Raw genomic sequence first — 23,061 nt, forward strand, 5'->3', positions numbered from 1 at the left:
GGCCCTTCCAAATTAGAAGACAACAGGTGTGGCCACAGCCAAGGCTGTGACCTTCTTGCCAGATATTTCAGATCAGAAACCTTAGAGTCATAGGTTCATGGTTTGGAGTAGGAAGAGCAGACTTGGAAGTTATGATGAAAAGTCTTACCAGAATTCTTACCAGAGTAGCTCAAACCACTGCCAGAGCCATCACAGCCCAGAAAAGATTCTTAGATTCCCTAGCTTGGGTAGTCCTTCACAATAGGATGGCTTTGGATTATTTATTTGCAGCCTGAGAAGGAGACTGCACCACACCTAATACCTCTTGCTGTACTTGGGTAAACACCTCACAATAAGTAGTATTAGAAACCATCAGTCGCTCAAACTAGCCAAACTTTTAAAGGCCTTTGAGCTTCACCCCAGGAGGTTTAAGTTTTCTGATATTTTTAGCTGGATTATTTAAATTTGTGCCCTACAATTTTCAAATTGCTTATCCTGCATATTTCCTATTGCTGCACTGCTACTCAAAGTGTCAATGATAGTTGCTCAAAGACTCAAAACCATTCATCAGATCTACCCTTTGACTAAGAGAAATGAGAACCTAATTGATGTCTAGACCTCATTTCTTCAAAACTCCTCGTTACTCAAATGTGGCCATAAGACTCTTACCTAGCACCTTATTGAATACTAAATATCAGCCACCCGTGAAATGTGTCCCCTCCCAAGAGATATGATAGACCAAGAGCAGACTATCAACCACTTAAGCAATGAACGGGAACTCCACCATCATGAAATGGATCACTGATGCTTTCCTGCCAGAAAGATCTCGATCAAAAGGGGGAAATGTGGAAAAAGAAATCCAACATGAAGTAAGCATTAAGAGAGTCACTAAAAAGGAGAGCCTATGCCCATCTCCTATTCAATTCTAAGAACACCATGAACTTTTGACTTTTGTCAATTGCAACTGGACCACTTCCGGGAATGTGCCCTTCTACTTTGGGCTGAAACAGAGATAATGTAACATCTGCTAGCTCAATAGCTAATCCTGTATTAGTCAGTTTAACTCCACCAGCACCAATCATAATTCTTTCAAAACAAGTTATGAAACCTCATGGTTTCTGCCTTTATAAGCCTGCACTCCTGGGCTCACAGTTTATAATCCACATGTTGGTCAACTCTGTATCTCTCAAGACTGCAAACCGTAAGGCCCCAAATAAACACTTTGGGTTTTACAGCCTTCAGGGTAGAGATAGCCCACACACCCAAAATCTTCCAAGGCTTCTTAAATTGGCCATTTTCAGTTTCCATTTGGACTGACTGCCTGAGAGAATCCCAAGCTTTTCCAGTAGCCCATGCTCCCAAGGTTTGCTTAAGAGATGATAGCCCAGCAATCTCACCCAGCACTGCCCCGGCAAGGCAGATCAGATTCCTCTGGCTCTGCCTTCAGGGCGAATATGTGTGTATGTGTAGGTTAAGGCTTAGAATTAAAAAGATGCCAGGTAGCCCCAGGAGCTCCCTCCTGTGACCAGCCTCAGCTGACATCATCCTTTCTCAGGATCCTGGCTGCCTTGACCTGCCTTTCCCCCACCCCAACCTGTGCATACACAGTCCAAATCCTGTTAGCAGGGTGTGGGCTGCCAGGAGCACTTCGGAACCATTGAAATGTGGAATGTGGCGGGACCCCAATCACCAGAACGGCCTCAGGGTGTTGAGAGCCCACACCATGAAAATATTTCTGCATCTCTACTTGAAACTGGGGATTGCCAATCCCTCATTGGATTGGGTGCCTGGTGGTGTCCCAGGCTTCGCCAGCAATCAAGGCTTCCAAATGTCTCTTATCAAAGGGTCCCCTGACCATCCTGTGTGGCCCACCCTGACTAGACAGTTCTGGGTTCCCTCCAGCTCTGCCCTGGGGGAGAACATGCACATTTGTGTAGGTTAGTGCTCAGAAATTAGCCAGGTGCCCTGTGCCACCAACAGCCCACCCCCTGGGGCCCTGGCTTCTCTGGACGTGTGCCCTACTGCAGGTCCCTGACTATGCTGAGCTGCGCAGCTCATGCATGCAGAGTACGTACCATGTCTTCCACTAAGTATAGCTGGGGCCCGGACTGGACCTCCCACACAGCCTCCTGGGTGGAGGGATCCTACTCCTGAAAATCTTTCTGAGGTGGCAGCTTTAAACAGGTGACAGTCCACATGAGGACTGGCTGCCTGCTGGCCTTTGGCTTCTCTAGCCACTGAGGCTCCCAAGTATCTCTGACTGAAGGACCCCTGGTCAGTCTGCCAGGCTGCATGGATGCTGGCAAGGCCCTGTAATTTCCTCCTACTCTGTCTTAGGGGTGAAGATGGGCATCTGTAGCACTTGAGACCCCAAAGCACCCACTCCTGTGACCGGGCCTCTCTCTACCCTGCCCTGTTCCCGGTCTCATGCACCTCCCTATGCACCTTGCGCGCGTGCAGCCCACACCTCGTCAGCCCCCGTGGTTTGCGGGAGCACTCCAGGCCCGTGGAGCTATGGAAGGCCCCCACCCCCAGAATGGCCTCGGGGTGAAGGAAGCCCACACCTTGGCAAAATACTTCTGAGGTGGCAAATTTAACTGGTGATAGTCAGTCCCCATGTGGACAGGCTGCCCGAGGGGATCCCGAGGTTCTCCAGCCATCAGGGCTCCCAGGGCCTCTTGCAGGTAGGTACCAAAGCAGTCCAGCACCCTCCAGCTCCGCCTTCGGGGAATATGGACATTTGTGTAGGTAAGGTCTTGGGCTAGGCAGACGCTCTGTACCGCAGAGCCCACTCCCCTGAGCCCGCCTATCCAGACACCTGTCCTGTCCCAGGTCCCCCGTGACCCTTACCTGCCGGCTTGGACACGTGCAGTATGCACACTGTCAGCCCACCCAGGGCTGCTGGGGTCCTCCAGGCCTGTGGAGCTGAAGTGGGTTCGGAACCACCTGCATAGCCTTCTGGCTGGAGGGATCAAATTTCCGAAAATCTTTCTGAGGTGGCAGCTTTAAACTGGCAACAGTCTACATTTGCACTGGTTACATTTTGGGGTGCTCAGCATCTCCAGAAATCAAGACTCCCAGGTGTGTCTTATTGGCTTGGCCCAGCCAGTCCTCCGGATCACACGTTGGTAAGGGGCCTCTGCAATTACTCCCAGCTCAGCCTTGGGAGAATATGCACATTTGCGTGGGATTGGGCTTGAAATGAGGCAGATGCGGGGCCTTCCAATCGCCTGTTTCTACAGCTGCCTTTTCCCAAGTTCCTGGCTCCTTTGACCTGCACTTGTTGGCACATGAGCAGTCTATACTCTGTCAGCCAGCCTTTGGCTGCTGATGCATTTCAGGACTTTGGGGCTCAGGCTGGTCCCCAAAACCTGCAGAGCCTCCAAGGTAGAGATTGCCCACTCCCCCCGAAAATCTTTCTGATTTCAATCCCCAGTGGACAGGCTCCCTGGTGAGACCCCAAGCTTCTCCAGCAAGCAAGACTCCCAGGTGTCTGTTACAAAGGGTACTTTTGAGACAGGGAAAAAGGGACCCCACGAAAGAAAAAACTGTTTTTCCTCCCTTTGCTTTTTTTCCCCCCCGCTTCTCTTCTTACTGGGACCTGCACCCCCACCCTACACATGCTTCAGTGCATGTCTTCCTTGTATGGCACTAAGAGTTAATCATATCTTTGGAGTCTTCCAGCACAACAGATAATTTCTAAACCACTGGCCCTAGACATCTTGACGCCAGGACCCCTGGCTTCAAGGGATAAGTGACTTACGATAGACACCTGGACTTTGTCCTGGTCCAAACCAGTTCCCGGATGCCTGAGAGGACATGCACAGCTGACCCCAAAGATGAAATTCATGCTTCTTTCCTTTCTGAGTCTCCTGGACTTTCTGTATTGGCTCTCTTCATATCTTCAGTAAACTCTGCTTTCACCCTCCACTGGCTCACATTTGACTTCCCTCCCATGGAACACCGCCCCCACCCCTTCCTTGCCACTCTGTGTCTTTGGACTCAGCCTGCTGGCATCATTTTGACCATGCCATGCATCCCACACTAGTAACGTAGCCAAGTTTTCTACAGCTCTATCTTCAGGCGAATAGTCTCATTTATATAGGAAAGGCCTGCAACTAGGCAGGTACCAGGTACCCCTGGAGTCCTGGCTTTTGTGAACTGACCTCGCCCAACATTGCCCTGTCCCAGGTCCGGATAGCCTGAGCTATACAGCCTGCTGATGTGCAATATGCACCAGTAAGCTGGCCTTGGGCAGACCCAGTCCTGCAAACCCACATGACAGGCTGGGCACCCTGTGTAGCCTTTGGCATCTAGGGATCCCACCTTCTGAAAACTGCTCTGAGACAGCAGCTGCAAAGAGTGGCAATCAGCCCCCATGAGAGAACACCTGCTGGACCTCTGCCACAGTCAAGGCTCTCAGGTGTGTCCTATGGAAGGCTACCCTGGCCAGCCCTTCCATTGAGCCCTGATGAGGCACTCCAGATTCTTCCTCTCTGCCTTCCACAGGAATATGCACATTTGTGTAGGTGAGGGCTTGGAATTCACTCCTGGGAGCTCACCTCCCCAGACACTTGCCCTGTTTCGGCCCCCTGGCTCCCCTGAGCTGCATGACAGTATGTACCCCATCACCTGCCTTTGAGCAGTTGGGGGCCCTCCAGGACTGTGGAGGTAGGGCCTAGCCCCACCACAGGCACTGCCTACAGAATGGGGGTGAGCCCATCCACTGATGATTGCTCTGAGTCATTAGAAATGGACAACAGGGGACACCTAGGTGGCTCAGTGGTTGAGCGTCTGCCTTTGGCTCCACAGGGAGCCTGCTTCTCCCTCTGCCTAGTCTGCAGAACACCTGCATTCTCTGCCTCTCTCTGTATCTCTCATGAATAAATAAATAAAATCTTAAATTAAAAAAAGAAATGGGCAACAGTCCCCAGTGGATCAGCTACCAGATGGGGTCCTCGGCTTCTGGTACAACCGAGGCTCCCAGGGGTTTCTTACTGGAGGATACCACAACCAGCTTGCCCAGTTTAGCCCAATCTGTAAACCAACCAGTATCCTCTAATCTTTAATCCATAAAAATATAAGCTCGTCAGTGCCCTTCCTCCCAGTATTACCTGCAGTGTCTATTTTAGCTTGTTTGGGTTTCTTTAAAAATCCATAGATCAGTTCCTGTGCTGGGAAATGATCTCCCACTTTTTCTCATCGTTGCTCAGAAACAAAATTTATCCACAGCTAAGGAACACTTAACTGAACTAAAAAGCACATTTTGCATTTAAGAAGCAGTGGCCTGAGTCACATCACAACAGGGCAGAGTTACCGAGAAGATGTAAGGCTTGCCGCCATTGGCCCACAGCACTTGCAGCCCTCCTTCTCCCTGCCCCCAAACTGCCCCAACACTATCAACACAAAGCTCCAGGCAGCTGCTCACAGTTGATCAGATTAGAAGCGATTTAAATTTATTTCCCATCCCCCTGTCATAAAAGAAAGAAGCAACACACTGACTTCCAAACACAAGTGCAGTTTGCTTTTTTTTCTGCTTAAAGTAGAAATGGACTTTGCCAATATTAATGTCAAATTTCTTGGCATTCCCCCTTCTGCCTTATGCAACCGTGATTGCTTTTGCATTTCTTTCTTTCTTTCTTTTTCTTTTTTTAGATTTTCTGGTGGTTTATTTTGCAGCATTATATTTACAGTATAAACTAACGATTTATAATAATGTCTGCTCCACATGAGCTTTGACTATCATTTAAATATTCTAATGACTTTTGACTATTATTTAAACTGACCTATGAAATAAACGAACACCTGCATTCACATACGCATACATATACTTTGGCTACTGCACCCAATTACCAGGACCACAGGACAGGTGGGCATTATTTAAGAAAACCAGTAAATCACATCTGTTTCTTATGGATGTTGAAGAAGGTGCCTTATTCCATGGGTTGTCTTGTTTTACCAAAAAGAAATCTTTTTTTCTCAGTCGACTGATTCTTGATTAGTTCCAAAAAGAGCAAGCTTTCTAGAAGTGGCACATGTCATTAATGGTAGGACAGGAAGGGGCGCCTGGGTGCCTCAGTGGTTGGGTGTCTGCCTTCAGCTCAGGGAGTGATCCCGGCCGGGGTCCTGGGATCAAGTCCCACATCAGGCTCCCCGCATGGATCCCACTTCTCCCTCTGCCTGTGTCTCTCTGCCTCTCTCTCTGTGTCTGTCATGAATAAATAAAATCTTGGAAGAAAATGATAGGACAGGAAAATGCCCTCCTTCAGCACTAAGTCCAGGAGTCAAAGAATCCTGTGAGGCTCAGGTGGCCCTTGTGGCCACCAGGGAGGTGCCACAGCACAGCCACATGCCTAGAATCTGCTGGGCTCCTCATCCATCATTCTTCGGGTACTACTCCTCATTCACGGGGCTTTCTTGGGTAGGAGAGACACAGAGGTTATAAATGGGGCCCCAGGGATTGCTCCTGACCTGGGGTGTGCTGGCTGGGAATGTGTTCATCTTAAGTGTGGATACCATTCAGTTGTGTGTCCAGAGGAGGAGAGGCCAGAGTGTGTTAAGAATGTCTGCCTTAAATGAACAAAGGGTAGTGGAAGGGGGGGATGGGGTGACTGGGTGATGGGCACTGAGGAGGGCACTTGATGGGATGAGCACTGGGTGTTACACTATACTTTGGCAAATTGAACTTCAATTTTAAAAAAAGAAGACTGCCTTAGAATGTTGTCAAACCAGAATTAACGAGCAGAATAGCCATCTCTGCCCCTCACCCACCCTTCTCCCAGCTTTCTGGCCGCACCATCTCTACCCAACTAAAAACAACAGATCTGTTGACATAATTTGTAGAATAGTCTTCTACCAAATCTGAATTCAATTTCAAAAATCTCAAAGAATATAAAGAATAGTGACAGGGAATAAAGGGGAAAGGAGAAAAAATGAGTGGGAAATATCAGAAAGGGAAACAGAACATAAGAGACTCCTAACTCTGGGAGACGAACTAGGGGTGGTAGAAGGGGAGGAGGGCAGGGGGTGGGGGTGACTGGGTGACAGGCACTGAGGGGGACACTTGATGGGATGAGCACTGGGTGTTATGCTATATGTTGGCAAATTGAACAATAAAAAATAAATTTATTTAAAAAAAACTTTTAATCTCAAAGATTCACTCCTGCAGTTTAGAAAAACAGGAACTCTCAGGAGTCGGCGTGTCTTAAAACGGGAGCTTTCGTTGAAATGGGCTACGAAGGATGAGATGAACGAGCCCGGAGGCAGAGCACCTGGGACGTGCTGATGGTCGTTCCCAACCTCTGCGGTAGGTTTGCGGCAACGTGATTTTTATTTATTTATTTTTTATTTATTTTGTGTGTGTGTGTGATTTTTTAATACCTAAACTCACCACTAGAGGATGCCACATAACTTCTCCGAAAACACTGGAACAGAAGGAGACCTCCATATTGTGAAAACTGAATGAGGAGGAAGAGATGTGATGCACCTAAGGTGGAAATTGTAATTTTAAATAGTATATAATACAGATGATGTCAAGTCTGAAGTTGCAAATAAGGTCATGGAATGGGTGATACAGAAGCTGACAAAGACTTTTTTTTTTTTTTTTGGACAAAGACTCTTGACCAAACCTCCAGCATCCCCCAGAGGATGTCCCATCACCTCAGCCTGTCTTCAGCAAAAATCCCAGTGAGTGGGTTCAACCAGAACCCCCTCATCCCCGATGTGTTTTGTATCCACTGCCCTCCACCCTGCACCTTTCTATAGAGTCCTCTCCACCCCATTTGTAGTCAGTTGAGGCCTACCTCCCTCCTGCGCTGTAAAATCCCACCGCAGTTGGTCCCTATGCCTAGCACGAGGGTCCTGAACAAGGTCTGCTTTAGCATCCTTAATGAGCCTCACTGAACATTTTATTCTTTTCCTTTTAAGATTTTATTTATTTATTCATGAGAGACACAGAGAGAGAGAGGCAGAGACACAGGCAGAGGGAGAGGCAGGCTTCCTGCGGGGATCCCAAAGCAGGACTCGATCCCAAGCCCCCGAGGTCACAACCTGAGCCAAAGGCAGGTGCTCAACCACTGAGCCACCCAGGTGCCCCAACATTTTATTCTTTAACAAAGGAGTTTCATCATACTATGCTAAAAAAAAGGATATTAGCTACTGAGTGACCCTTAACTCCTTTGTGAAAAGGAAACAGTGGGCAGATCCTGTTTTGTATTGGTGGTGGACACTCCTTACCGAGAAATCCAGCCACACGTATACGATTTTAGGACCTGCTGAGGCCCCCATACCCACAAACACTAAAAACAAGACACTTGTACAGTATCTTTTTTGACCGGTAACCCAACACTTCCTAGGATCCCTAGTTTTCTATATCAATGCAAATCAATATTTGGGATGAAGCATTCATGTAGTAATGTCTTTCATTACCATGCTACCTGAGGTGCCATTTTAGGTTCTCACTTTGAGTTCACATCCCTCTAACCCTCTGTCACTCTGAGCATGTAACAAAAACAGACAAAATATTTCAAGGGAACTTTAAAAACACGAGCCAGGGCCACTGGATGGTTGAACATCTACCTTTGGCTCAGGTCATGATCCTGGGGTGCTGGGATCCAGTCCTGCATCGGGCTCCCTGCAGGGAATCTGCTTCTCCCTCTGCCTGCGTCTCTGTGTCTCTCATGAATAAATATATAAATACTTTTTAAAAAAAATTATGAACAAGTGAAAACACAGGGCCAGGCTCAAAAACAAAAGAAGCATCTTTGGGGCACCTGGGTGGCTCAGTTGGTTAAGCATCCCACCCTGGTTTTGCCTCAGGTCATGGTCTCAGGGTCATAACGTGGGGCTCTGTGCTCAACAGGGAGTTTGCTTGAGATTCTCTCCCTCTCCTCCTGCCCCTCCACACCCCCCTCATGCTCACTCTCTCTCTCAAATAAATAAATAAATCTTTTTTTTTTTTAAAGAAGTATCTTTGAGGATCAGAAACAGAATAAAAACAAAGCGGTGAGGGGGGCCAAAGCCACATGGATGCTGCATCCAGTCAGGCAGGGGCTGCTGGTGCTTGGAACAAGAGAGCCCCCAGTGAGGCAGGCGAGTGTGGTTACATAAGCAAGACAGCTTGTTGGCAAGCCCTGTCGAAGTGGTATTGCTACCTGCAAAAATATTCAGTTATTATTTTGTTTCCAGCAGCCTTTTTAAAAAAATCTGGTGTGAAAGCCTCCCGTAAGCATGCTACAAGCCAGTTTCATAATCTCTTATATGTCATGTAGCTTATCTTTGGATGAACAAGGTGATTGTGAACCTGCGCCACCATCTTTCTGCTTCTAGATCGTAATTTTGTTACATGATGTGGGACTGAAATGACTCACCAGACACATTACTCAACAGTGTGAACACACGTCATGTGCTTCTGGTTACTGAATCCCCATGGTGGTTCCATCATCAGGGATAATTGCATGCCACTTTATCACTTTTCCATTCTCTATTTTTCTTCAATCAGATTTTCACCATATTGCTTCCTGACTGAGATCCAGAGATTTCTCAGAAAGCAGGAAAGACAGAAGCATAGATGAATTCATGAATCTACCACGCCGTGAAAACCATTAATGGTTGTTTTCAAATGTCCCTTTGTACATGATGCTGAATATTATTTGATCATGGAAGTTAGCATTTATATTGCACTTCTTTTCTTCAGACTGTGTTCTTTATTATATCTGATTCATAGATGTGCTTATACATAATTTTGGAATTATTCCCTTCCCATGAAATTTTGACATCCTATTTTTAATGCATCCTTGCAAGCTGTGAAGAATTTCTAATAGGACTTTTAAAAAATACATGGCCTAAATAGAAATAAATATCTAAAAATTAAATGTGGTTTTAAATAATAGTATCCCAAATAATCATAGGAAGATTAGAATTAGGATATCTAATCTCTTACCTGCTTTATTTATATTTCTTCAGCTTTGAGATAATTAACAAAATTGTATATATTTTAGGTGCATAAGGTGATGATTTGATGTATGTATACCGTGAAATGATTACCACACCTAAGTTAATTAACATATTCATCACCTTTCCTAGTTACCTTCTTTTTATGAGAATGCTTAAGGTCTACTCTCAGCAAATTTCAAGTACACAATACAGTGTTATTAACTCCAGTCACCATGCTGTACATTAAATCCCCAGAACTTATTCATCTTATAACTGCAAGTGTGTGTCCTTTGACCAACATATCTTTATTATTATTTATATTTTAATAAGTGGTGTTCATCTCAAAAAGAAGATAATATTATTTTCACAAAAATTTAAGACTCGTATCAACTGTCAATTTATTTCCCTAATAAGTTTTTTCGAGTACATAGAAATTTTCTGTACATTAAATTAGCAGCTTTCATAATGACAAGTTATTGTAACATTTTACTCATGATACTAATTGTTTACTAAATTAAATGATTAAATGATAGATTTTTAAATCTATCACATAAGATGATTTTTATTCCAAGTTACACTATAGAGTTTGGGGGGGGGGGGTTTAGATTTTATTTATTGAGATGCCTAGGTGGCTCAGTGGTGGAGTGTCTGCCTTTGGCCCAGGACATGATCCTGGAGTCCCAAGATCGAGTCCCGCATCGGGCTCCCTGCATGGAGCCTGATTCTCCCTCTGCCTGTGTCTCTGCCTCTCTCTCTCTCTCTCTCTCTCTCTGTGTGTGTCTCTCATGAATAAATAAATAGAATCTTAAAAAAAAAAAAGAAAAAGAAAGAAAGAAGAAAGAAAGAAAGAAAGAAAGAAGAAAGAAAGAAAGAAAGAAAGAAAGAAAGAAAGAAAGAAAGAAAGAAAGAAAGAAAGAAAGAAAGAAAGAAAGAAAAAGCTGGGCATTTTTGTTTCCTCTCAGGCAGTTTCTATGGAGTGCATTGAGGTGGGAATAGATGTGATGGCTTCTGACAGATTTCTAGGCCTAGGACTCCATGAGCCTAATAGCCAGATCAAGTCTGAGAGCCTCTCTTCTTTCTTTTCTTGTCTCTTTAATTATTATCTATGTCTGCTTTCTCAAGGCTCTAGCCTTTCACCTAGCACACCCTCTCATATCTGCCCCCATCTCTGGTTGAATTTCCATCTGTCTTCACTGCCTACAATTCACCTTTGTATTAATAGTTTCTTGCCCCTAGTAACCTAGAACTCATCTGGTATGGACCAAATGCCCAAGTCCCCCTGAAATCCATATGTTGAAATTCAAACCCCCTATGTGATGGTTTTAGAGCATGGGGCCTTTAGGACATAGGTCATAGGACATAGGTCTCATAGGTCATGAGAGTGGAGGCTTCGTAAATGGGATAGTTTCTTTATAAAGAGACTCTGGAGAGCCCTCTTGTTCCTTCCCACCATGTGAGCACACAGTGAGGGGATGGCTGTCTATGAATTGGGAAGCAGGCTTCTCGCCAGACACCAAATCTCCTGGTGTATTGACCTTGGACTTCCCGGCCTCTAGAACTGTGAAAAATAAATGTTGTTATTGAAGCCACACGGCCTGTGGTAATTAGTTATAGCCGTCTGAATTGATTTAGACACCCTGCTTGGCCATCTCTTCCTCTCTCTAAGCCAAGGACCGAATCTGGCAGGAAGAAGCCCTGGGGCTAGAATCAACATCCTAATATAATTATGCCATACCTGGCAGGCTGACGAACCCAGTGTCTCTGCTCCTGCTGCTCTGAGGACACCAGACTCTCCTGCCATGTGTCTTGGTCCAAGGCAAGCAAATACCTGGAAGGATTCTATCTTTAGAAATGTGTGTCTATTATCTGTCCTAGGGTATAAACCCCTTGCGGGCAGTGGTGCACTTTTCATTTATAGTCCTCTAACACCTAGAACAATGTTTAGCACCCGGTGTAGTTTCCCAACAAATGTTAGTTGAATGAACAGTTCTGCCTACATTAGCCCTACCCACAGTTTTTTTTTTTTTTTTCAAAATCTGTCCGCTTTTGGCCTTCCCACATATTTCAGCTCACAAGCACTTCAGTTCACCCCTGGAGTAGGAGTTGGGTTGCATGGTTGAAGCTCTGGGCTCAGCCACAGAGGGAACCACAGAAGGATGGGTTTGAGCCACTTAACTGGATATATGTAACTTAACACAATATACAGATCCCTGAAAGTCACACCTGAGTCAAATTTCTGGCAATCAAATTATTTTGTCTTTACTGAAATGTTCTGACTTCGTTGGGTTGGACTTGGTGTCAGTTCTCAAGCTCTTTGGGAGCTTTCCGAGTGTAATTGGAAACCAGCCCCTGGACTCAGAGGGCAGGGAGAGATGGAAGGAGGAGGCAGTCACTGCAGGTCAGCAGGTGGCAGGTGTAATAAGCAGAGAACTTACATTTAAGGCTTACCATGGGGTGGGGTGTAGGGTGTATAGAGAGCCCTTAACTGAGTCCAGTCACGCATACTATCCAGAGGGTCTCAACACCACATTGCCATCTCAAGGCTCTGTCCTTGGGGCAGCCTCTGAGAGCTGGAAAAGCGGTAACCCACATTCCAAGAACAGGGAAGGGGGTGAGGAGCCTCTGAGTGCCACGGTCAGCTCATGGGTCAACACGCAGTCATAGTCTCTCAATGACCTCCTCAATGCTTGAATAACCACTAAGTTCTTTATACTTTGGCTTCAAATTTCTTTGCCTAGAAGCTGCTAAGTAAAGAAACTGCAGAGAAAAGACGACATGAAATACTAAAATAAAATGAAGTGGTCACATCATCAAAACCCCTCATTTTACAGATGGGGGATCTAAGGCACTCAGTGACCATCCATCAAAGGCCATGTGGTTGTCACTGCAAAACTGAGGCCAGACCCAAGATCCAGACCACAACCTCCCTAAATCCCTGCCATCGCCATGTGCTTCCATATATATAAAGCCCAGTATTCCATCTTCTCAAATGTTGCAAGGAAGAAAGGGCCACTCTTTCCTCCCTGAGCTCAAATTTTTCTAAGTCCTCGTAGATTTATGGTATTGTTCTATTTCATTCTCTCCCCCTGAATACAACTGTCTTTAAAAAAAAAAAATATTAAGAATGGTCTAGGAAAGGGTGAAATGCATCCTCCTTCCATCAGCAGACTTTGGCTGGCCACCAGCCATGCGCCCAGCACCGTGCCGGGTGCCGAGGCTCACGCAGTGGTGAATCTAGCCCTCCACGAACATTCTGCTCCTGAGGAGATAAAGGGCATGCCAAATATCAGTGCTCCAGCCTGGAATGCCACGGAGGGGTAGAGACAGGCCGTTTTGGTTATCCAGAAAAAGGGACACATTCCTGCCAGGGTTGGCAGAGATCACTGCAAGGGTTCAAAAATGTTGTGGAAATATTTCGTGGAAAAGGTTTGAAGGGCAGGTGAAATTTGCACTGGTGGAGGTGCATGTGCGGGCAGAGGTTGTCACAGGCAGAGGGAGAAGCAGGCTCCATGCACCGGGAGCCCGACGTGGGACTCAATCCCGGGTCTCCAGGACTGTGCCCTGGGCCAAAGGCAGGCGCTAAACCGCTGCACCACCCAGGGATCCCATTCCTGGTGTTTTTGTTGTCGTTTTACCTTTCCTTGTGCTGGAGACAGAGAGCACCCGTGCTAGGGGAGGTGTGCACGCAGAGGGAGAGGGAGAGGATCCCAAGCAGGCTCCTCGCTGAGCGGGAGCCCGCCACCGAGCAGCTCCATCTCATGACCCTGAAATTACGACTTAAGCCAAAATCAAGAATTTGATGTTTAACCAACTGAGCCCCCCGGCACCCCCCGTGGGAACCCTTTTCCGATCCTGATGCACAGGCATTTATGTTGAATCCCAGGGAGCTCATAACCCCCATGTGCATTCAAACAGATCAGGCTGGCTGAGTCCCTAGGGGGAGTGTGGCGATGCTAGTGTGCACCGGGTTTGCCCTCCTTCCCTGCCCCCTTCCCTCCCCTCTCTCTGGCTCGCGGCGCCCCTGCTGTGGCCGTGTGAGAAGCACGGAGGGACAGGTGGCTGCTCAGCGGAGCAGGCCCTGCACAGCCAAGTCTGCTGCCCAGAGGGCTACCAGGGCTGCCCTAGTGCACGGCTTCCACCCAGGGAGCTGGGAGTCGTCTGCCCGAGGCCTCTGCCATCCATCCAGTTGGCTGGCACAGCCCAGGCCCTGAGCATGCTGGCAGCCAAGGAAGGAGGCCAGGCCTCCAATCTTCCCACGGCCACCGCAGGGCTCCACTCACCTAGCCCTGCACCTTCCGGCTGCTTCATTCTCTCCACTGTCCAAATCCTCTTCCTTTTCATCCTAAAATGTGCTCCCTGCACAGGCCTCCCCAACCATTCCCCCAAGACAGCCCACAAAGCTACACTCCAACACACTTATCTTTGGAGCTTCCTTGAAGATGAGTCTTGCTTAGAAGAGTCCATCGTGGAAGAAGGGGAGTGAGGATCCCTCATCACCCTGCCCAGCTACTGGTTTGCTCAGCCCCAAACTGTTGGCAGGACAAGCAGGGGCCCCTCCCTGAAAGCTTTGTTTTCGTTCAAAGATAAAACATAGCTGTTAGAAATAATTCAAACATGGGTGGTCACGGAGTTTCTGTTTGAGGAGACAGAAAGCTTTAGAGATAGTGGCACAAGCTTGTGAAGGTGATTAATGCCACTGAATGGTATACCTCAAAATGGTTAAAATTGTAAATGTTATGTCATATATATTTTACCACCACAAAAAAAAACTGCAAAAAAATTATATGATATGAACCTCTGCAGGCTGCCAATTGCTTGCGGTCTCGACGATGCCTGGAACAGAAGGGGGCCTGGCAAGGGAGGAGGGGCTTCAGAAAGGCTCAGGGGAGAGGAGAGATAAGATAAAGGAGCCCAGAGGAGCCTTGCACCCTGAGGCCTGAGCAATCCCAGCTCAGGGCCCTGCTGCCTCCGGAATTCAGATTTGGGTCCACCTACAGACCCAACTAATGACAATGGTGACCCTGTGTGCTCACTTAGTTTTCATAGCAAGGGAATAAGGTCAGTGTTATGATTTCAGCTTTATAGATGAAGACCAGAAACTTGCCTAAAGCCACACAGTTAGTGGCCAAGCTGGGGCTCAGCGTCAAGTCTGATACCAAACTCCCCCCTCTAACCACCATTATGTGATTGGCACACCTGCTGGGATGATAGATCACAGGGAGAAAGGAGCTCTTCCTTCCTCATAGCTGCTTACCCAGAATGACACAGCCGTGACTGGGGGTGGTCTGGAGGGTGCTGTGGCATGGGTACCCTGAGACACCTGGGAAGGAAGGCCCAGAAGCCTGAGGTGCAGGAGCATGTATTAGAAGCTAGGGTGCTACTGGTTTCTCCACAGAGGGAGACAGTAGGCAGGGGAGGGAGGGCCAGTGGGGCTGGGGGACTCAGGTGGAGGTGGCCAAACAGGGAGGAGAGAGGAGCAGCCCGGACCAGGCTGGGGAAGGAGGAGGAGGTGCTGGCTGTCGTTGTCACTGTCGTCTGCGACATGCCTAGGCCGGTGCCCGAGGTTCAGGGGTACAGGCCATTTCCACTCACAGTACAGGGCTGGGGGCAGCTTCTGGTTATGCTTTTTCTTGCTGCTGTGCCGCCAGCAGACCCGGGCCTTAGATACTTACGGTTTGGTCCTCTTTTCCTGGAAATGATCGGGACCTCTGAGCAGCACTTGTAAACTTGAGTACAGAAACTGGGGAGGACTTGGCTTGAAGCTGGGTGAGTGTGCTGATGACAGAGATTCGCCTCAGGGTTTCTTTCCCAGAGGACATCGAGGGACAGAGCTGTGGCCAGCGGCCACCAGGGCTAAGGGTGCAGTTGGGCCCTATGGTGCTACCAGAGGGCCTGCAGGGGCAGAGCGTCTGAGGTCCGGGGCGAAGGCTGCCCACCGCCCACCCAGTTGCAGTCAGGGCTCACCGAGGCCCTGAGATGGACCAAGGGGGGTCTCCCTCTCTCTCAGACACGCCCATGGCCCCCCCCCAGATCCTCCCTCATCTTCATCCTCCCCAGATGCTCCCTTTCACACACATTCCATTCCTCTCCTGGTTTGGCAGTCTCTGCCAGGGTCCGAACTGTCTCCTCTTCTGTCCCCTCCCAGCATGTAAGTGCTGGTGGTGTCACATTCTGCTCGGGGCTCCCCAGGCTTCAGAGGATTGGTGAGTTAACCCAGAACTATAGGTGGGGACCCCACAGGCCTGGAAAGTGGGGGTTGGGAGCAGGGCTGACGCCTGGGCTGCTCTCCGGTGAGGCTCCCCGTGGTGGGCTGGGCCACTTCCAGCGGAGGCCGCAGCCACTACACTTCACATCCCCCTTCCCAACAAACAACACGTCCTCCCTGGGGGTGAGGCAACAGGTGGGGCAGCAGGCAACACGGCAGACGGACCTGTTAGTTGGAAGCAGGAGGGGAGAAGCTGGTAGGTGTTGGTGTTGAAAACAGACATTCTGGGAAATAAAAAGGAGCATTCGCTCCTCAATCCATGCCCTACTGCCCCCTCTTTGGGTGAATAACAGAGGATTCAGTGGGATTTCTATTTCAAATTCCTCATTTATTTTGACATTCACTTGGTTGTGACTCCCAGTTATCAAAGATGCAGGACAGGACATCGGTTAGCAGGAGCAGTGAAGTGGAGGTGGAGACGAATTGGCGGAGGACAGGGTGTTCCCAGCCTCTCCTCTTCCTCCTGTGAGGGTGCAATTTGAAAAGTGTCCAGGGTGTCCCACAGTACAGACTCCACAGCTAAAAAGTGCAGCGCAGTTGAATGGGTGAGCTCCCTCTTCCGTAGGTAAGGCCCTCACAGCGACAGGGAGGCGGACAGGCAATCTGGAGACTGTGCCCTACACACCATGGGGGTGTGTAGGGGAGAGCCATGGCCCATCATCTCTCCAGTGCCCCAAACCCAGATCTCGATGTGTAGATTGACAAGATCTAGGCTAGGAAAGCTACAGGAGGAGAGGGGACTAAGATGCCTTTCGCTAAGGGACCCCAATAGATCAGAGCAAGAAAGAAGCAGGTGATAGTTGACTGGGCCGTCTTGATTTCTGCAAAGGCAGGAGGAACAAGGACATTATGTCTTGGTGAGGAACAACAGCCTTTGCTGTGGAATTCCCGGGCAGCAAGGCACTGGGGCTGTTCATCAGGAGGCCACCGTGGCTGCCAGACCCAGCAGCTCATGTCTAGGGGGTGCGCTTGGCCCAATAAGGACTGATGATGGGATGGGGGATGTTAAAGTTGCTGTCCTAAACTGGTCTCCCTGGATCAGGAGACAGATCTCATTACCCCCTGCCTGGAGCTGCCTCCTGGTACGAGGAAATGCTACCATTTGAGATCACCCAGGAGGAGAACCAGTGTTTGCTTTTCACTGACAATAAAAATCATTTTGCCTGCTAACCCTGTATTTCACGGTGGTCATTCAGCCCTCAACACACATTCCTGCACGCTGGATCAGGCAATTGGCAAGTGCATCTAGCCCCTGCCAGGATCGGGGCAAGGGAAAGGAGCACGGCTGGCAAATATTTTCAGGAAGTCCTGGCTGTGTGGAGCACTAATGGTCTCCTAGGGTCTGTCTGGGCAGGTGGCAGGTCTCATTTGCCTGGAGAAAATGGGGTCTCAGAGAAGTTAAATGACCAGTCCTAGAGCTAATGAGTGACCTCAGTGTGACCAGAGCCCAGGTCCTCTGATTCTTAACCCGGTGTGCCCTGATCACAGATGAGATGCAAGGTGACAAGTGCCCAATGAAACAAGGTGTGGTGAATTCTCTCCCTCCTCCCCTCTCTGCCGGCTGCACCTGGCCCTTCTCCAACGCGAAGTCATGATTTCAGCGCAGGGGCTAGCTCTTTCCCTGCCCGCCATCTGCAGAGGCTGTGACCCAGAAGTGGTGGGGGTTGGGCATGCCGTCAGAAAGGGGAGCAGCCACCCCTTACTGTAGAAGCAACTGGAAAATTCATCAGGTGCATTCCCTCAAATGGCATCAGGCCACAGCGGAGTTCTAAGTGGGAAGTGAGGGCTGGGCTCGGGCAATTAACAGGCCCTCGCTGGAGCCTGGGGTTTTGGGGGGTGCAGCGGAGGGAGGGCAGCAAGCATGGAATCCAGGAGTGGGGGCTGCTGACCCTGGTGGAATGAAGTTGTCCAGCTCTGTGAGGACATGGCTGGCTGCCCGAGTGGGACGCTGGGCCTCTAAAGGGGCGTACATGGCTTCAGTGCTATAGCATCGACCCCTGGGAGACTCTGCAGGCTTTCCCGTACCAGCCGGCTGGTTGCCATGGGATGAGCCACCTTAATCACCTTTCACTCATGCTGTCTGAAGGTCGGGTTTTCCTTTCTAGTTGATACATCAGAGACTCTTCCACTCTGCAGCTCCCAAAGCTGGCAAAGCCCCTGGTGTGTGATGCGTGTGGGTGGTGACAGGTGTGTGCACCCCTGAGAACACACACCCCCTCACAGCACTGCTCCCACACGCGCCGCTCAGGGTGGCAGACCGGGGCCCCAGAGACCATCAGCAAGAAGATCTTGTTTGCTGAGCTGCTCAAACTCAGTAACATAACTTGAACCAGGTTCTCTAGCAGAGGCAGCTGGTCCCAGAAGCAGAGAAAGAGGATTTGGGGCGGGGGGGCAGGGGGAGACAAGGCTGGGCATCACTTTTCAGTGCATTCCCCACAAATAACCTTATGTCACTGCCTCCCAAGTCCACTCACTGTGTCCCACGAGGAAGGGGAATGTAGTGTGTTCCAGAATCAACATCCCCATGGGAGCAGCTACAGGGACTGCTGTCCCCATGATAACCAAATACCAAGCTGGATTGTGAACTGGGATTCGTTCTAGCAAGCAGGTCCCGAAGAGGTCCCCTTGACACCTTCCTCTCCCTTCTCAGGCTCTGCAGTGCCTTGCTTCTCACCTCTCCCCTCGCCCTAGGTCTCTATCCTTCTTCCATCCCCCACGGAGTCTGGGGGCCTCCAGCGCCTTTGCTTAGCTTTCCCTGATGTCCCTCCTCTCACAGGCCGGCGACGCTGGGGCGCTGGGGTGGGGGGCAAGGGAACCAAGAGGACTTGCGGTGGCGGGGCTGGAGCCTGCGGAGGAACGAACGTCCCAGCCCAGAAACAGGTGCCGCTGCCCGGGCATCCTGCCAGCGCCCCGGCACTCGGGCCACGGGGCCGGGCCCTGCTCTGGTTCTCCACGCACTCGCACTCGGCAGCTTGAATTCCCCTGTGGGGCAAGAAAAGCCAAAACAAACAAACAAACGCAAAACCCCAAATCCTGGCAGTCCTCGTGGGCTGTTGGACGGGTCACCTGCTGCCCGCACTGCTCCTGTCGGTCTGTGGAGGGGCCGGGGAGGGGGTCACACGTCTGTACTAATAGCCCTTGGATTGGTGAAGGCCTCGCGCCCAGAGCCCGGCCACGTCACCGGGTAACTCTGGGGCGCTGCCAACTTGAAGGGTGGCGGTCCCCCTTCCTTGTAGTAGGCAGGAGCGAAGGGGAGCCTCTCGCCTCCACCCCCGTTGGGTACCATGTCAGCCGTCCGTATGTAAAAGGGGGAGCTGTACGGGGAGCAGGTGGTGCAGTGGGCGGCCGCCACCCCGCACGGCTGGCCGCAGGGCTCGCTGGTGAGAGGCGCCAGGCCAACGCGGCCGTCCGGGGCTCGGGAGCTGCAGGCATTACAGGTGGGGTGTGCGGGCAGGTCGTGCTCCTCCTCCTCCTCGTCTGCATCTTCGGCTCTGCTCTTCTTGCAGCAGTAATACTGAGGGGAGAGTGCGGAGGGATGCCTGAGGGCTGGATGCTCCCCTTTGAGTGCGCAAAGGCACCCGCGCCCCTGACCCGCTGCAGAGAGCTATTTCGGGTCAGGACTACACCTTCACACCAGACACCCATGTCCCACCACTATTCCACCGGTATTCCCAGCCCTCCCAGACCAATACCTTCCCCTTTCCCTCGCCTCACTTCCTAGTGCATCGTCTCCGGGCTGTGGTTGACAGCAGCAGGGCAGCAGAGAGGAGGGACACACAGTCCTATTGAGGACAGGTGTGGGGCCGCTGGGAGCAGCTTTCCTAGCCTCCCCAGAGGAGGTGCCCTTCCCACCACTCCTGAAATCTCAGATATGCCAGAGACACAACACGATGACCCGATGTCTTCCCAGCATACCCTCTTGGGGTACCCCAAAGTGTGCAGAGTGTGGGAGATGCACAGCTCCTTTCTGGTCACCCCCAACTCCCTCACATTCCAAGGCTTCGAGTGTTGTCCCCCTCGAAGTGGGCCTCCAGGTTCTGCCCCTAGAAGGGAGGGTGGTTTGCTGGTGGCCTCTGGGGACTGACCTGGAGCCTACAGTAGCACAGGACCGCGATGATGCAGAGGAGGATGACCGTAGCTAGGATTCCGCCAGTGATGACAACTGTTCCCGCTGTCATCCGCCCGATGCCCCATCAAACTCTGCAAAGATGCGTGCAGAGAGGTGAGGGGCAGCCACACCGGGCAGGCCTGGGGCAGGGAGGCCTCCTGGAACTTTCTACATGCTCGGAGGCAGGGAGGACCTAAAGGCAGCTGGAAGAGCAGGGCCAGGGGCCCTGAGACACAGGGGCTTCCTGAAGACAGAGGGTGGCTGAGGCCTGGGCCAGCCTACCCCGGAGGGAAAAGAGGAAGCAGAGCCCTAACAGAAGGCGGAACTCTGTTCTAGGCTTCTGTTGGGTTTGGAAGGTTCTTGCTGTCTTTCTCGAACTCTCCTCTCGGCCCCCCCGCCCTCACCCCGAGGCTCCAAGACACAAAGACAGCAGCTTCTTTTCCCAGGGGCTTCGTCTGTGGCATAGCTCTAAGCTCTCCTGGCTTGTGGGTTACTCCTCAAAACACCTTTTGGGAGAGTCATTAATTATCTCTGTCTCACACATGATGAACTCAGGCTTTGATCGGCTGGGCTGAGATCCTACGAAGCCTGGTTCACCCCAAAGGCCATGCTCTTGGCTGCCCGCCAGGGCACAAACAGCCCTTGATCAGGGGGTGGGGACGGGGTTTGAATCTTAAAAGTTCCACCTGGTTCTATCCTGGCTTAAACCCACACTCCTACTGGGGGCATCCCTGCTCTCTTTCCAGCTCTTGTGGAAAACTAGAGCAAGGTGAGGCCGCAGGGAGTGGGTGACAGGCAGCGTCCTGGCTCCTGGAAGGTGGTGGCAAGACTGGAGGATGGGTCCTGCTCACGGGGGTAAGGTTCTGGACATGAGGCCGTGTGGCCCCGGGCAGGTTCCCTTCCAGGCACTGAATCGGGACTTCCCAGCCCCCCGGGCACATGGGGACCAAGGCTGGATGGGCCAGGGCAGCAGGGTGGGTGGGGGGACTTGGCTTCTTGAGGAAGGAAGCACGACCATAAGCACTTACGTTCAGGAAAGGGAACGGTGACCTGAAAGACAAAAAAGGGGACAAGGATGTGGGAAGAAGAGTGTTACCCCTGAGAAAGGGTTGGATTACTCCCTAAGCCCCACCTTACCACCCCCAGTTTGCCTTCCCCACTGTGAGCTCTGTAGCTGCCGCTGATAAGCCCACACATACCCTCGAGAGGGTCTCCAGCTGTGCCTTGTGCTGTGGCCGACAGACATTGCACCTGAGTGTCCCTCTGGGGTGTCAGACTCTGGTATGACAGTTTAAGGCATCACTCTCTTTCCAAATGGGCACCCCCCACCTCTCTGTAATTGCTTCCCCCAGAGCCGCTGAGAGGTCCAGCCGGCTATTCATTACTCGAAGGGCAAGTGTGACTGGACCACAGCCTCTGTCCACTTTGGAAGTTGTGCACCCTGTGTTCACCCGGTGGAAGGGGCACCTTCACCCACATACCATCTGCCCCTCACCATCATCGTGCCCCCACCCAGCATGCTTTGCCTTGCCCCACTTGCCTGCATGCTCCCCACCAATTTTTCTTCCCTCCTCACCTGGCACTGCCCCCCACATGAATCCTCTGTCCATCAGGCAGGCCCAGTTCTTTTTTTTTTTTTTAATTTTATTTATGTATTTGACAGAGAGAGAGCACAAGCGAGGGCAGTGGCTTAAGGAGAGGGAGAGGCAGACTCCCCACTGAGCAGGGAGCCCGATGGAGGGCTCGATCCCCAGACCCCGGGATCATGACCCTGAGCCAAAGGCAGACACTTAATCGACTGAGCCACCCAGGCACCCAGGCAGGACCAGTTCTTAAGAAGCTTAGAGTCTAGTGATGAAAAGACACTTAACATACCTTATGATATGGCGTAAGACACACAGACCAGGGGCTGTGGGGACACAGAGGAAGAAGTAACTAACTAGTTGGGGAAGGTTCCCTGGAAGATGTTATGCTTGAGCTGGGTCCTAGAAGCTGAGTGGGGGTGTGCCCTGTAGGCAAGTAGGCAAGTGGAGAGGCCAGATGTGTGAAAGACCATGAGGCATCCAGGAACTGTAAGGAATCTGGAAAGGCCGGGTAGGGTAGGCACCAAGTGGGGAGGCTGTAAGCCAGGTAAGGACTGGCATTTAACTCTCTTGGAGGCCACAGGGGTTCCTGAGGGGCTGCTGCTAGCAGAGTGCATGAGCCCGCTCTCTCCACCTGTTTAGATCCTGCTCACCCTCCAGTGCTCAGAGAGACCTCCCTGACTCCCCCGTCATGGAGCGCTCTCTCTCTGGATTCCCACTGCAAGGCCTTTCCGTGGGCCACTTTCCAGACCTTATCTTTGCAGGATGCTTGTCAACTTTGACGTGGGAACACCTTGACTCCTCCAGTACATGAGAAGTCCTCTGGGATCAGGCGTTGGGTCCTGCAGGGCTTCCTACCCTGCGGCGTCATACAGAGCGCTGCTAGCAAGGGGTGCTGGAGGACGGGGCAGTGATCCCGCGGGGCCTTCGCGGGCCTCACGCTTAGGACTCGGACCTACCACCAGGGGGCAGCAAGCTGCATCGCTCAGCTCCCATCCGGTCGGGGCGACCAGAGAGCATCCCGGCTCAAGTCCAATTTGACGGACTTTGCCCAGATGTAGGGCGGGCCTTGCTTCGAGATTCGCTGGGTCTGGCTGGGGAGGAGGGTGGAGCTGAACCTCAGCCTTGGGAGGGAGAATTTATGTGCCCTCATTACAACCTGACTCCACTCTCCCCTGCCTGCCTGGCCTGCT

The 23,061-nt window shown here is 50.7% G+C and overlaps 1 protein-coding gene across 10 annotated transcripts in view; it reads right to left on the reverse strand.

The window, feature by feature from the left end:
- Nucleotides 1-16,484: 16,484 nt before the first annotated feature.
- FAM163A (family with sequence similarity 163 member A) overlaps nt 16,485-23,061 on the reverse strand; it is a 78,365-nt gene continuing 71,788 nt past the window's right edge. For 4 of the 10 annotated variants that reach the window (XM_038542345.1, XM_038542346.1, XM_038542347.1 and 1 more), the window contains exons 3-6: nt 22,161-22,194; nt 21,314-21,335; nt 20,263-20,377; nt 16,485-19,691 (exon numbers count right to left, since the gene is read on the reverse strand). In XM_038542345.1, coding sequence (XP_038398273.1) covers nt 19,293-19,691; nt 20,263-20,355 — 492 coding nt within the window. In that variant the 5' untranslated portion in view covers nt 20,356-20,377; nt 21,314-21,335; nt 22,161-22,194 and the 3' untranslated portion in view covers nt 16,485-19,292. The remainder of the gene's footprint in view (nt 19,692-20,262; nt 20,378-21,313; nt 21,336-22,160; nt 22,195-23,061) is intronic. The other 6 variants (XM_038542341.1, XM_038542342.1, XM_038542343.1 and 3 more) reach the window with 3 other exon arrangements.

The sequence above is a fragment of the Canis lupus genome, chromosome 7 (genome assembly GCF_011100685.1).
Source record: "Canis lupus familiaris isolate Mischka breed German Shepherd chromosome 7, alternate assembly UU_Cfam_GSD_1.0, whole genome shotgun sequence".
NCBI lineage: Eukaryota > Metazoa > Chordata > Mammalia > Carnivora > Canidae > Canis > Canis lupus.